The sequence below is a fragment of the Salvelinus namaycush genome, chromosome 35 (genome assembly GCF_016432855.1).
Source record: "Salvelinus namaycush isolate Seneca chromosome 35, SaNama_1.0, whole genome shotgun sequence".
Classification (NCBI taxonomy): Eukaryota; Metazoa; Chordata; class Actinopteri; order Salmoniformes; family Salmonidae; genus Salvelinus; species Salvelinus namaycush.
In genome coordinates this window covers 27,408,490-27,424,484 of record NC_052341.1, presented here as the reverse complement: position 1 = coordinate 27,424,484, position 15,995 = coordinate 27,408,490, and the positions used below count along the sequence as shown (strand labels likewise).

The 15,995-nt window shown below is 42.3% G+C and overlaps 1 protein-coding gene across 1 annotated transcript in view; it reads left to right on the top strand.

Annotated features, from left to right (window-relative positions):
• The window catches only part of prkg1b (protein kinase cGMP-dependent 1b), a 141,874-nt gene that overhangs the window by 83,357 nt on the left and 42,522 nt on the right, over positions 1–15,995 (top strand). Inside the window, exons 4-5 of the mRNA XM_038975015.1 lie at positions 12,212–12,317; positions 14,486–14,549. Of these exons, the coding sequence (XP_038830943.1) occupies positions 12,212–12,317; positions 14,486–14,549 (170 nt within the window). The remainder of the gene's footprint in view (positions 1–12,211; positions 12,318–14,485; positions 14,550–15,995) is intronic.

Genomic DNA, 15,995 nt, shown 5'->3' with positions numbered 1-15,995 from the left:
TCCTGCTGTTTTTTTGTTTTTTTAAGGGATAGTTCACCCAAATTACAGAATTAAATGGTTTCCTTTCCCTGTAAGCAGTTTATGGACACATTTGCGATTTAATGCAACATTTTTGTGACAAAACTATCGGTAGAGTTGAAAATGCGATGAAAACACATTGAACTTTAGGTTTTTATTTGGTACATTAAAACCTATGCGAAATGGTACATTTTGTGTGCACTACGTCATCACGCAATGATTTGTATCTGCAACAACTTAGTTTGGTGGAAACACACTGGTGGGAAAATGTGCATATTTTCTTTGTGCGGATTTTAGAATATTCACATGAAAATATGTCGCCAGTTCAATGGAAACCTAACTATTGACCCTACACATTAAAATTGCCAATTTGGGTGCAATCGATTAGCTTAATTTCTCAGAGATCAAATTATATTTCAACAAAATAATGTTGCAGGAATGCTTTTCTTATCTGTTTCTAAACACAGAAATAATTTTAGGAGATTATGAAATCGTTTGTCTTGTGATTTTTGAGGTGTGCTGAACCATTTCAATTAGTTGCCATGGAGATCCTCAGGAAGGCTCCAGAGCACACATGGTGTGTTCGTTCGGGATGAAAGGGTTGACAAGCAGGAGATGGAGCACACACTGACTTCCAGCACACACAGATGGTCCTTTAGCCGCAAGCTTAGGAGTAACACAGTCACAGATTCTGCATTACACACTGTCAAACACACACCTCTGCTGAGATGGCCCCTTAGCCACAGGAATTACACACGCAGTCACAGACCCTCTCAGGTTATATTCAACCACAGATAAGAACAGGCCCAATTCCCAGCTAATGGAGGAACAGTGATTGTTAGTTATTTCAGGCTGACTCTTCAGGCCACAGGTGCCAAAGAAAGGCGAGGATCGTGGTTAGGCTGTGTCTCTTGACAGCTTGGATGCTTGTGTCGGTGAGGGGGGAAGCTGTGACGTATTTTGCGAGGTGGTGAGGTGAGGGTGAGGGGGGGGGGTGATATATGGATGGATGTGTGAATATGTGTTATTAACCCTTCCCCCTCTGGGGAGGAACCCTTTCAAGTGTTCATTTAAGCAAGGTTAGTGTGGGCGGGGGATAGTTTGTCATGAATATGTGATTTTAGAAGAGCTGTGAGTGATGAAATCAGATGGAAATTTCTCTTTAACATGTAGAGGGTTTATAGCTTTCATTTCCTTGGATTTTTGAAGGGGTTACCTGGTTACAGAGTCCTTTGATCCACTTAATGCACAGCAATTAAATAAGGAAAATATCTATGGCAATACTGTTCTTCTGATACAGTCCTTCTGACAGAATGGTCTGTACTCTGTGTGTTTTGATCCAGCCAGTGTGAATAACCCAACATATTGTGTTGTTGGGATTACCCAAACATGGGTTAATTTAATCATCAGTTGCATATTTTTTACTCTCATGCTGGATGGACCTAGCAGCTGGGTCTTTTTTAATGTCATCCTTAAGTTATTTTCAAGGAGGTGTGTTTTATTAGGGTTCATTTTTTACAAGATTTATCTTGTTGGCCACCTGCGAGTAATAAATGTCGTTCCTGTTTATCGTGTTAAGTTTACATACTGCAAATTCAAAGTTTCCTTATGTTTTTGTTGTGTTTTACACATTCTTCTACAATACTAAGTTTATTAATTATATAAGGTACACCACCTTGTTGTATCCCACAATGGATTTACATAGGCTTTTATGGAACTCATACACTTCTGTAAGCTTAATAGAAGCTACAAAAATGTCAATGGTCGACCTTAACATGTGATAGCTATACAACAGAACAGATGAACAGGAATGACATTTACTCTCATGGCTGGCAAAAAAAAAACTCTCTGAAAGCCACGCCCCTACAAAACTACACCTCCAGTCTTCTGACATGACCCACTGGGTCATATCTCAATAACCCAGCATCATTAACCCCTAATCAGGTAGTGCATGTTTTTTTAACCTTAGAAATATCAGAAATTATTTGAATATTTCTGTAACTTTTTCTTTGTATTTTTTATTTTAAATTTTACCCCCTTTTCTCCCCAATTTCGTGGTATCCAATTCTTAGTAATTACTATCTTGTCTCATCGCTACAACTCCCGTACGGGCTCGGGAGAGACGAAGGTCGAAAGCCATTCGTCCTCCGGCCCGCCACAGGAACCGCTGGTGTGCGATGAGACAAGGATATCCCTACCGGCCAAACCCTCCCTAACCCGGACGACGCTAGGCCAATTGTGCGTCGCCCCACGGACCTCCCGGTCACGGCCGGCTGCGACAGAGCCTGGGTGCGAACCCAGAGTCTCTGGTGGCACAGCTGGCGCTGCGATGCAGTGCCCTAGACCACTGCGCCACCCGGGAGGCCTTGTATCTGTAACTTTAAATAAAACATCTCAGGAAGTGTTATCTCCTGTGGAAGTGTCATCTCCTGTGGCTATTAAGGCATTTCTCCCTTATTAAAAACATTATTTCTATGGATGATTCCTTTCTCTAACCACGAGAAGCCGTTGGATCCTAGCCTGCCAGGGGTAATGAGTGACCACGTGGGATTGGTCAGAATAACTCCAGTCTGATTCTAGTTTTCTCACAGTTAGAACAGAGAGTTGTCAGGCAGCGCTCATCACTTGATGCCTTCACAATTCAATGAGTCCCTATCCAGGAATGCCTGGGCCTGAAAATATCCAGGCTGCAGCATCTTCCGTACTGTGGGGAGTCACATATGGGAAGAGAGCCGATGCCTCTGTCTGAGAAGACTGACAGTCCCTAATTGGGGTTAGAGTCGCAAGTCTGGTTGGAGTCGCAGGTCGTGCGCGCGTGCACTCACTCGCTCACATGTGCGTGTTGGAGACAGAACACACTGTGAGGAAAGACAGAGCTCGAGAGAGACAAATTGACAGAGACTGAGAGAATAGGTGTGAAAAAGTCAGAAGTATGTGACAGGGTTGAAAATGTGCTCTAAAGTACTCTACATTCACAGTATGCTAGTTGGATTATTAATAATGTCAGTCACCTCACCTCTTGAGTAACGTCCTGAACTTTACTCCATTGCTGCACACCACAGTATAATATACACTACAGACTCCTGGCATAGAAGCATGGCCTCCTTTCTAGCCAAGGCTAGCTACTGATGTTGCTGCCAAGTGATTTGCCAGTGGTATGTGGGTGGCCTACGCAGATTAGATGTCTTTTAAGGAATTAAGAGAACGGGACTCAGTTAAGAGGCCATGTTTGACTTTGCTTATTGAATAAGGGCATGCAGGCCTGAAGGAAGGTAAGGAATTTGTGAAAAAGCCAAGTTATGTAAGGGGATTTTGTTGCTTAGTACTTAGCATTGTGCATGTTTCTTTCATATAAGCACCTTACCTTTACCTACTCGTCATTGACCTTTTCAAGAGACGTCAACCCTGACCAATGGTCATTTGATGAAATGCTCCATCTTATCGTCACACCTGTCATAAGACATTTTCCCAAAGCTTTTCAATGACTTCTTCGAAAGCAAGGAAATGGGTGATGTTCAGTACAGGATAGAGGGCCTTGGTTGTCTTTAAAAACAAATGTGTACACTATCCTTTTCATTTTCACTTCATTTGACACATTTTGAAATTCCTTTACAAACTTCTTTACAAAGTCCTTTTACACAGGAGTTCCATAGATGCAGTATGTTCCCCAGTCTATACTCCACATTTCTATGTTTCCAGTTCTTTGTTTTTCTGTTTCACCACAGGACATAAAGTATCACTTCCTTCCACATGCTCGTAGGAGATAATGTTTGTTTAATGTTTTTGTTTTTGAAGGAAAGTCATTTTGTGTAAAAGGAGTCTTCTGCTGTGTCTGTGTCACCTGTTTGCTTGTGTTCAGAGACGAGGAGCACGTCACCCACAGAAGCACAATCTGTCTTTGGGGAAGAGTAATTCCCTCTGAATTGAATTTAGTCCCCAGTTCTCTCCCTCTGTTCTGCACCGTCTGCTCTCAAAGTGATAGCTTTGGTCTGGTATTCTCTTTTTAATTGAAAAATAGCATTCATTAGAAAGTGAATGGAATGAAACGGACGTTTTGAGATGTTTCTATAATATTCCGCGACTCTGTGAAAATGAATATTTGAGGACATGATCTGATATGACTGTTGGACTAAATTGACATCTACTCTCTCGGATGTGTATGTTGAGGCTTATTGTGAAGCTTGTTACATTTCGCCACAGTGAGGTTCACTCTCAGTGCACGGTGATGATTGGATGAGCTCCCTTTACAAAGAAATCAAACTTTTGTTTATTGAGGTAAACTTTTCCTATTGAGATAAAGGAAAACTCCTCCCAAAAACTATATTTTGCCATTTGTTTCAGTAGTCCATTGTTGATATAGTCCCTAAATGTTTTGCATGTCAGCAATCAAGTTGTCAAGATATATACCTTTAAAAATACAGAAATACAGCTGTATTTTTTTTATTCTTAAAGGTGTACACAATATTAGGAACACCTGCTTTTTCCATGACATAGACTGACCAGGTGAAAGATATGATCCCTTATTGATGTCACTTCTAAATCCACTTCAATCAGTGTAGATGAAGGGGAGGAGACAGGTTAAAGAAGGATTCTTAAACCTTGATACAATTGAGACATGAATTGTGTATGAGTGCCATTCAGAGGGTAAGACAAAAGATTGAAGTGCCTTAGAACAGGGTACGTGCCAGGCGCACCGGTTTGAGAATGATAAGAACTGGGTTTTTCAAGCTCAACATTTTCCCGTGTGTATCAAGAATAGTCCACCACCCAAAGGACATCCAGCCAACTTGGCACAACTGTGGGAAGCATTGGAGTCAACATGGGCCAACATCCCTGTGGAATGCTTTTCACACATTGTAGAGTCCATGCCACGACGAATTGAGGCTGTTCTGAGGGCAAAAGTGGGTGCAAATCAAAGCAACTCTGCTCAAAATATTTTGCGACTATATCAACATTGGACTATTGAAACAAATACCAAAAAATTGGGGAGGAATTTTCCTTTAAGGTAAGCCCATCACAAGCTTCTCCAAGAATTTCAATCTGTGTCTGTTTGTCTGTCTGTGTGTAGTCTGTGTGCACGTACGTGTGTTTTTCCATCCGTGTTTACGCTGTGGCTTATGGATATTCTAAGCAGCACCATTAACTAAACGTGACCATTAAATTCGAGAGCACTGTGAGGTGTGACACTGAGTGACAGTAAGAGACCCTATCTACCGGGACAGACAGACAGACGTCCCAGGTTGTCGTGCCCGTGGTCCCTCAGTGACAGTAAACAAACTGCTCCAGATGTCAGCGTGGAGTTGTCACTGTGACTCTCACCTTGACATTCCTCTCAGACTGGCAGATGCATATCCCTGTCCCTTCATGTATGTATTTTTTTTTAATGTATTTTTTTTTAATGTAACCTTTATTTAACTAGGCGAGTCATTTAAGAACAAATTCTTATTTATGACGGGCTACCGGGACCGGGGATTATACCCGCCTTTGCTCGTGTATAATCCCTTGACTGTGAGAATGTTATCTGTAGCTCTTAAACCATAGGTAAAAGGTCAAAGGTGTGTTCTTGACTTAGTGTATCATATACAGTACCAGTCAAAGGTTTTTTTTTTTTTTTTACTATTTTCTACATTGTAGAATAATAGTGAAGACATCGAAACTATGGAATAATACATGTAGTAACCAAAAGCTGTCAAACAAATCCAAATATATTTTAAATTTGAGATTCTTCAAAGTAGCTACCCTTTGCCTTGATGACACCTTGCACACTCTTGGCATTCTCTCAACCAGCTTCACCTGGAATGCTTCTTCACTCTGCGTTCCAACTCATCCCAAACCATCTCAATTGGTTTAAGGTTGGGTGATTGTGGAGGCCAGGTCATCTGATGCAGCACTCCATCACTCTCCTTCTTGGTAAAATAGCCCTTACACAGCCTGGAGGTGTGTTGGGTCATTGTCCTGTTGAAAAACAAATGATAGTCCCACTAAACGCAAACCAGATGGGATGGCGTATCGCTGCAGAATGCTGTGGTAGCAATGTTGGTTAAGTATGCCTTGAATTCTAAATAAATCACAGACAGTGTCACCAGAAAAGCACCATCACACCTCCTCCTCCATGCTTCACGGTGGGAACCACACATGCAGAGATCATCCGTTCACCTACTCTGCGTCTCACAAAGACACGGCGGTTGGATCCATAAGTCTCAAATTTGGACTTAAAGGACAGATTTCCACCGGTCTAATGTCCATTTCTCGTATTTCCTGGCCCAAGCAAGTCTCTTCTTCTTATTGCTGTCCTTTAGTAGTGGTTTCTTTGCAGCAATTTGACCATGAAGGCCTGATTCACACAGTCTCCTCTGAACAGTTGATGTTGAGATGTGTATGTTACTTGAACTCTGTGAAGCATTTATTTGGGCTGCAATCTGAGGTGCAGTTAACTCTAATGAACTTATTCTCTGCAACAGAGGTAACTCTAGGTCTTCCTTTCCTGTGGCAGTCCTCATGAGAGCCAGTTTCATCATAGCGCTTGATGGTTTTTGTGACTGCACTTGAAGAAACTTTACAAGTTCTTTAAATTTACCGCGTTGACTGACCTTCATGTCTTAAAGTAATGATGGACTGTCATTTCTCTTTGCTTATTTGAGCTGTTCTTGCTATAATATGGACTTGGTCTTTTACCAAATAGGGCTATCTTCTGTATACCACCCCTACCTTGTCACAACGTAACTGGCTCAAACGCATTAAGAAGGAAAGAAATTCCACAAATTAATTTTAACAAGGCACACCTGTTAATTGAAATGCATTCCAGGTGACTACCTCATGAAGCTGGTTGAGAGAATGCCAAGAGTGTGCAAAGCTGTCATCAAGGCAAAGGGTGGCTACTTTGAAGAATCTCAAATATAAAATATATTTGGATTTGTTTAACCCTTTTTTGGTTACTACATGATTCCATATGTGTTGTTTCATCGTGTTGATCTCTTCACTATTATTCTACAACGTAGAAATAGTCAAAATATAGAAAAACCCTTGAATGAGTAGGTGTGTCCAAACTTCTGACTGGTACTGTACGTCACATCTCTTTCCTGCTCATAGGCTTTAATTGTTTAAGTCCCATTTCATGAAGAATGTTTGATTGAAGTTTGAGCTACTTGTTTTCTCAAACGTTGGCCAGCTAATAGAAACTGCTAATAGAAAAGTCCAGGTAGTTAAATGCTCACAGTTTAATTGACGTCCTATTTAATAAGGATGACGAATTGTCTATCTGACTGCCAGGGGTCCTGCAGTAATTTGTTGTATTCAGCCAAGAATAACATTACAAGAGGAACGATCAATAGAGGGATGTGCCCTGATTTTAACTCGACTGATCACTCTGTCTTTCTCTTCTTCTCTCTGTCCTTAGGTTTGCTGTGGTTTGTACTCTGACTTTTAGACGTCTGGTCTGAAATGAGGTGCTTTAATGTTAAGTCAGTTGAGTCATTTAGTGTTGTAGCAATGTCTGCTACTCTCTTCCAGCATGTTGTAGCATATGAGTATGGAGATGATACATAACGAGGTATACTGGAAACATCATTTAAGATTGCGTACGTTTTTTAAGTATGCTGGTACTACCAGGTTTCTATGGGAATGTGGTGCTTATCTGGGTAAACGTTGTAGTTCCCTAGACTTCCAAAAAAAGGTCAAATGTCAGCAATCGGCAACATCAAAAGTTGACTGCTTGGGCGTCGCTGTTATTCTTTTCATTTTTTTTTGTGAGGCTTAGAATCGGCAAGATTACCTCAGTTTTTATGATCACCACTGTAGAATATTCATGACCTGGATCGGTACAGATGATAATAGATGTATGCACATTTACTCTGTGCTCGCTCTTAGCCAGCAGTATTATTATGGTAGAGAGCGTGTTTATCATAGCAGAAAAATGTAATGAGACAGTTGTAATTACTTCCAGAGTGAAATCCTTCCACTGTCTGAAAACACGGACGCACCCACCCTGCTCACGCATAATCAGTGTCTTTACCCATCGTCTGGGAGATTGTTGTAGAGACGTATGGAGATTTGAAGGTAAAACATGGAAACATGCACAAGGCTTTTGTTATTACCAACACAAGGCAATGTCAATCGTCATTTTCTCCTTGAGGAATTGGATGAATATTAATTACAGCTAGTTAGGTTGTGTTATGTAATGTTTGTCATTCATTTGATGAGCATACACAGATTATTGTATTTTTTTTTACATTCTTAAACTATTCCCAATAATACAACTTTATTGCAGCTAAAAGGTTAGTCTGTGGAATGTTTCTGGTCCCTCTGTTTATAGTGGACCAGCCAGAGGGACATGCAGTGGTTCACTATCCTACCCTCCACTGGGGCTGTTTGGAAGGCCATATCTCCTGGCCATCATCACATTCACACATCCCTTCCCCTTATTACTGTTTGTGAGAAGAGCTTTCCCGCTCTCAGAAGCAGTCTTCCCAGGACAGGACTCTGCATGGAAGATTGTGAGAGTTTTCAAACAATCCTCTATGGAGCATCTGCTGTTCTGAGAGTTCTTCTGAGAGTTGTGAGAGCAGCCCATCACATCCAGATGAGAGTCATTGACCCTGCTCTGCCCCTCCTCCTCCTCTCCATCATTCCTCTCTGACACCAAGGGACAAAAACAAGTTTCACATGCCAAGTCAGGGGTTTAGAGGACGATGCTTGGGCCACATGTGTAGTGGATCTCCCCTAGCTCCTTATCCCGGGCCTGACAGTGGTGGGCCGGGATAGGGAGCTGCAGTGAGATGGACCTCAGCAGAGGATGGTGTTTGACCCCTATCATCTATCATGCAGACAGCTACTCCTGCCAAAGTCCCAATTTTAGTTGTTGCTTCTATGTCTCATTGAAATTTACATTTCCTTCTTGTTCGTTACACAAGTCTTAGTAATACCCGTATTTGGCTTAAGTGTACTGAAAGAGTTCTATTATATTTTGACTATCATTTTGTTTTGATTTTGTCTCATTTCCATACTCAAAATGAGGGCACTAAAGCTACAGTTTGTGCTTGCATTATTTTTTTGTTCGCTTAAGTTAGTTTTGTTTGTCAGGGGCCTGGGTATTTGTATATTTTTCTTTGTACGGATAATAAACTGCCAACTACTACAAACAAACCGGGTGGAGTTAATTACACGCTGATTGCTGATGAAGTTCTTTGTTAGTACAATGATAATCTCTCAGAATGAAGGCACGTTCTCCAATAGCTGGGCGGAGAGAAGAGCATTTGAATAGGACCTCAAGTCAAAGCACATAGTGATTACCATCCATTAGCAATTTTTTCCACCATAAATATTATAATAGTCTACCTCTATGTGGCCCAAACCTTTTGTTACGCCTTGGTTCCGGTCTTTTTTTCTTCTGTTTTTAATCCTCTCCTGCTTAGCAGAATGTACTATTCTTTAATTCTTTACAAATTGCAGTGGAGGCTGACTCCAGGAAGAAAAGCAACATTTTAGTATATTTAATTGTGACCTCATCGCATCTGTTGCAGAGGATGCTGGATGAAGCAGAGTTGGGAATGAAAGGTGGAGAGGTGAATCAGTCCCTGACAGAAACCTTGTAGGGATGAAGAGAAGGCAACCTGTTCCCGTTGTCTTTGAATATTTAAAATTCTGTCTCCCATTCTTTAGAGAGAGAGAGAGAGAAATATATATATAGGTGTTGACAGAGAACAATGCCAGGGTTTCCTCTGTCAAGTTTAATCAAGTGCCTTTGTTGACAGATGGAACGCTTTCTGTTCTGATCCTGACAAATGAGTTGAATTTGAACTTTGAATTTGCCAACTCCCCTGCAGATGAAACACCAGTCTTAACACAAGGTCAGGTTTTCACTTTGCACTGAATGAGCTGATTGTGTGTTTGTGTATGGTTTATTTCAATAACGCTGTGATATTTTGAATACGTTAGCTGGGTCTTTGTGCTATTTGGTGCATGCTAATTGGACATTTTAATTGGCACTGTCCGGGTCAGGTTGTGCACCTCAGAACTCCCCAGCTCTATCATGTCTGAAAACCTAATTGAAATTACAGATGAGAGCGAACCGTGGGGTAAATCGTTTTATGCCATATTGCTGGCATTTGTTGGTGTCTGTCAGGGGTTGTTATTTTCTATGGAGGTCTTTATGTAGCTGTGGTCTATTTATAAACCTGCCATTTGATGATCATCAGGGGCTAAGCTGCTTACGCCGTCATCTCTCTATTTTATTCGCTCGTATAATAAGCAACATATTCCACTGCCTTGATGAGTAATGTGAAACGTCAAAATTGGAACTGGTTTGTTTGTTTGTTTATTGGGAGAGTTTCAGACATATGGTCTGAGATGGCACCTTGCTGACCTTTACTGATGTTGCATCTGTGTTTTCTACTTTTTTTTACGGTGTTAGGAATGTGAAACAGCGGAGGCCACGGGCGTTCTGTGAACTGGAACAAGTGAACGAATTGTCTGTCAGTCGTTGACGGTGTGTCTGAGGCACAATGCCTATGCAGTAAGCATCAGGATCTTTGCTCTCCTGAACACACGTTATGTTCCAGCACAATGATCGTTCCATAATCAACACCTCCAGCACTGCACATTGTGCTTTCTTCAGCGAGTGTGAAGGTTTATGGAGCACTGAGCCCTAATGTTCCCTAGTCCTCCTCCTCTTCTTCTCTGCCTGTCAGACATACGCTGCACGGATGCTATACATTGTGATGGGTTTCATGGGGGGGGGGGGGGGGGGGGGGGGGGGGGGGGGGTTTAAAGCTATAACACAATTGTTCAACCTGGGATGAAGACTTATTTACATAATGTGAGTAATCTTCGACTTACCCAACAATTGATCCATAGAGATGGAGAAATGTATGAGTGAAGGTACATACTATACAGTACATTCATATTATGACATGGCTAGAAGTAACTGATACGGAGATGCAAACTACTGTAGTCGGAGAGGGGGAAACATTCACTCGGTGGGAATCACTGACACTGTTCTTAACTAGGACACTACAGCTCTCTCTCATCTATAGTAAGATACAGTACTCCCGTGTGGTATTACTGGCCTTGATATAAAGCAAACTGCACAGAGCACTCATAAATCAATGGTGAAGTAGGCTGTCCTGGCATTTTTTTTACACAATTCGTATAAGCAGGACTTTTACTCACTCACTTTATTCAAATGTTTTAATATTACCATATTTGTTGTAACTCAAGATATGCCGTAATAGATATGTAACTAATAAAGATAAATGATGAACTTAGACATGAATGGGGATTTTGCTACTAGCAACCAGTCACATGAACCATGAACAATTCAATAAGTCTGATGGCGCATCATGCAAATGCCTTGTCTTGTCACACTGCAAGGGTCCAAGGGGACTTGGGATATTCCCCCTAAGTGCATTGAACTTTCCCATTATATATTCCCATCGCTGTACCGGAGTAATGAATAATGATATAGTTTGTCAGCTATTCTAGTCCTTCAACCAGTCTAAGACTCCTTAATCTGTGTACCGTAGATAATGATCCATTAAGGGAAATCAATTTGGCTTCACTGATACAATTTAACACAGCAGTCAACAGAAGTTTTTGTTGGTGTCTAGGAGTTTGGTATCTCTCTGTGTGCTCAGTGTTAAATCATGAGGATTTGAGAGTATACCCATGTTTTACATTTTAGTCATTTAGCAGACGCTCTTATCCAGAGCAACTTACAGGGGCAATTAGGGTTAAGTGTCTTACTCAAGGGCACATCGGCAGATTTGGTCACCTAGTTGGCTCGGGGATTCGAACCAGCGATCTTTCGGTTACTGGTCCAACCCTCTTAACTGCTAGGCTACCTGTTGACTCACTGGACAATGCTTAGCCATGGAAATCATGGTATGATTTGATTATTGCTCCAGGTTCCAAATAGCTGGACTTGGGTTTAGCCACAGGAGTTGCCATGGATACTGTATGTCTGATGATCTTGTTTAGCAGATATAGTAGATTCGGTAATCAAGTGATACAAGTGCACCGGGTTTTTAATTAGATTCACATTTTAATGTTAATGAGCAAATGGAATATTGTCGATTTTTGTTGATATTCTGCCATTATATGAGACTGTTTGTGGGGCAACCCAAGAGAGGTATTCCATCCTGACATTTAAAGCTTGTTATTTTCTCTATCTAATGTCTTTTTGCTGTCTCTTTCTCAGCCCTCACTAATGTGAAGTTATGGGCCATCGACCGCCAGTGTTTCCAGACCATTATGATGAGGACGGGCCTCATCAAACATGCCGAATACATGGAGTTTCTAAAGAGGTGGGCTCCTCTCTCTTTCTCTCTCTTTCTTTCTCTTTCTCTCGCTCTCTCTCACTCTCTCTCGCTTTCCCTCTCTCGCTTTCCCTCTCTCTCTCTCTCTTTCTCTCCCTCTCTTTCTCTCCCTCTCTTTCTCTCCCTCTGTCCTCTACCTCCCCTGAGATGCCATTCGAGCGAGGACTGAGGTTTGAGTGACTGTCCCTGACAGTCACAGAATCACCTTCCCCCTCTTCCCGTTTCCTGTCACTGATGTCTGGGTGCACTGTTCAACAAAGACACTTGCTGGATGCATGTTCAAGTGAGCATCAGGTGATTGTGCACTTCAGGTCTTTTATACTAAATCTATGTGTTACCACTTGGAACTGTTAAAACACCAGTTTATTGATCATTATCATACTATGTTTGATATCACTCTCCTCTTTCTGTTCACACAGCTGAGTCTAATCCATGCTAACCCATTGGCTGAGACTTTACATATTGATTTCACATTTCCTTTCTTTCTCAGCTTCAGACCTGCCTACTTTTAACTTAGTTTTTGTGTTTAATATATAGTAGGCTTACCAATGGGTTTTCTGCTCTTCAACAAACAGCATGACGTCCCTCTCAGACCAATATATTTACTCTCAGTAGACATACACAATACAGTAGATGATGAAATCCCCCTTTCCCGAGCAGGCAAGTTTTAGCGTGCAGTAGCAATAACAAAGGACATCGTCATCCCCGAATGAAGATTTCCCACCCAGTGATCAACTGTAGTGATTCAGATGGAAAGTCCACAACAGCTGTTTGACCGCAAATACTCAGACAACACATTCCAAACACATCCTCAAGTACTGATTTTCATACACAGACTCCTTAAAATGCCTGTAAGTGTCCAGGGATGGAATTTCCTCCAGTCTCCATAATGAAATAGAAAATTTAGGAAGAATGTTGCACCTATCTCTCCTGCCTGAGGCCCTGCTGTGCCCTTTACTGGAAGTTCTGGACCCGATGATATCACATGCAAGGAAAGAGGAAATTGATTTGGATGAAGTTGGCTTTTAGTGGTAAAATAAGATGCCTTTCTCCCCATGCACTGGCAGCTACAGCCGACTGGTGCACAGGGGAGGAAGTCTCAAACAATCAATCAAGTCGTTTGACTTTTAATGGCTCCTGTAATGTGATCTCTGAAAATGCACTCAATTTGTAAGAAAAGATACCTTTTGTGTCACAATATTTGTGAAGTAGCTGCTGTCAGTGCATCTCTTCAATATAGAATGTCAAATATCAAACGCATCCATTTCGGAAGGAATCGTTTCCGTGGTAACAAGCAACAGTGTTTTTCGAAGAGACTCGGAAGTTGTCAAACTGACAGATTGTGTGTGTGTTTGTTTGTGCCCTCGTGTGCGTTCCCGCATCTTTGTTTTGTTTTTTGTGCGTGCATGTGTGTGCGCCTGCGCGTGTGTGTGTGTGTGTGTGTGCGCCCACGCATGTGCCCGCCCACGTGTGTGTGTGAGTGAAGTCTCTCTCGTTGAGGAGAGAGCATGCTAGAGGTATGTAAATATCTTTGAATCTGCCAAGAAAGCCTCCTTGAGCTTCCAGGAAGGCTTAGTATAATTGGCAGCTGCTCTCAGGCTCAACCTTAAACTAAAATCCTGTCCTGTTGTAAAAGAGGAAAAGAAAAACAAACTAACGTCACCCACATGTGAACATTGAGCTGTGGCTTACGACTGTGGTGATTCTGCACAAACTTCTCCCCACTTCAGAGGATGCTGGTGTTAGGGGAGGGTTAAAGCACGTGCGAGAATTGGTATGCCGCCACAGCTGTGCCTATATACATACGCCTGTGAAATGTATGTACCCGTTTTATCTTCTCTCTCTTTTGTCAGTCATACAGATTCCACTCTTTCATGCAACCTGCTGTGCTGGCTTTTATATAGATTCTGCATACATGCCCTGCAAGTACATTAGTCTTTTGGATTACTTAAAGAGATAGATAGGCAACAGAGAGAGTATTGATGATGTGAACCTCGTGAATACACCGTATTTATCAGTTGTGACCGGTGCTTTGTGAGTCATAAAGCACCACAGCACCTAGTTCTGTTCACCAGGCGAGAACAGCGTGAACTGTTGGCTTCACCTTCTGGCTGAACTCTCCAAAATAGCTAACTCTCGCTCCCTCTCCCCAACAGTGTTCCAACATTCCAAGGCCTTTCAGAAGAAATACTCAGCAAGCTAGCCGACGTTATGGAAGAGGTGAGTTTCCAAGGTGTCCTGGTTGAAATTAGCGGTGTTTGTGGCAATGGGTACTGATGATTTACGTCTATTTCATTGACTGTGTAATTGAGCAATTCTTTTATGAACCACATCATTACATAATGAGGAATTGATGTCCTGGAAAACTCCTAATGATTATTATACTGTGGATATTCACACTTTTTAAAATAGGTTCATCTGGAAATGTAACTACACTGCAATTTGTAGTCATTGCAATGTTCATACTAGTGGCAAGGATTTTCAGGTCTCCTGTCCTGGGCTGACAGACATTTTAATTGATTTGAGGTCTCATCTGTAGACAGTAGCTCACCAGACACAACCTGAGGTAAAAACTCACTGACAACCTCTAACCTCGGGTCTGACAACCTCTGGTCTGACAACCTCGGGTCTGACAACCTCTGGTCTGACAACCTCTGGTCTGACAACCTCTGGTCTGTCAACCTCTGGTCTGTCAACCTCTGGTTTGACAACCTCTGGTTTGACAACCTCTGGTCTGACAACCTCTGGTCTGTCAACCTCTGGTCTGACAACCTCTGGTCTGACAACCTCTGGTCTGTCAACCTCTGGTCTGACAACCTCTGGTCTGACAACCTCTGGTTTGACAACCTCTGGTCTGTCAACCTCTGGTCTGTCAACCTCTGGTCTGACAACCTCTGGTTTGACAACCTCTGGTCTGTCAACCTCTGGTCTGTCAACCTCTGGTCTGACAACCTCTGGTTTGTCAACCTCTGGTCTGTCAACCTCTGGTCTGACAACCTCTGGTCTGACAACCTCTGGTCTGACAACCTCTGGTCTGTCAACCTCTGGTCTGTCAACCTCTGGTCTGACAACCTCTGGTTTGTCAACCTCTGGTCTGTCAACCTCTGGTCTGTCAACCTCTGGTCTGACAACCTCTGGTTTGACAACCTCTGGTCTGACAACCTCTGGTCTGTCAACCTCTGGTCTGACAACCTCTGGTCTGACAACCTCTGGTCTGACAACCTCTGGTTTGACAACCTCTGGTCTGACAACCTCTGGTCTGACAACCTCTGGTCTGACAACCTCTGGTCTGTCAACCTCTGGTCTGACAACCTCTGGTCTGTCAACCTCTGGTCTGACAACCTGACAACCTCTGGTCTGACAACCTCTGGTCTGACAACCTCTGGTCTGACAACCTGACAACCTCTGGTCTGACAACCTCTGGTCTGACAACCTGACAACCTCTGGTCTGACAACCTCTGGTCTGACAACCTGACAACCTCTGGTCTGACAACCTGACAACCTCTGGTTTGACAACCTCTGGTCTGACAACCTCTGGTCTGACTCTGACTGCAATAATATCTGTGTATAATTAGGAGACCACGTTACATGACCAGGAAAAATATCAAAATTAGACTATAACCAGAGCCCAGATTTACAGTATTCCTAGTCAGGTCACATGGACCG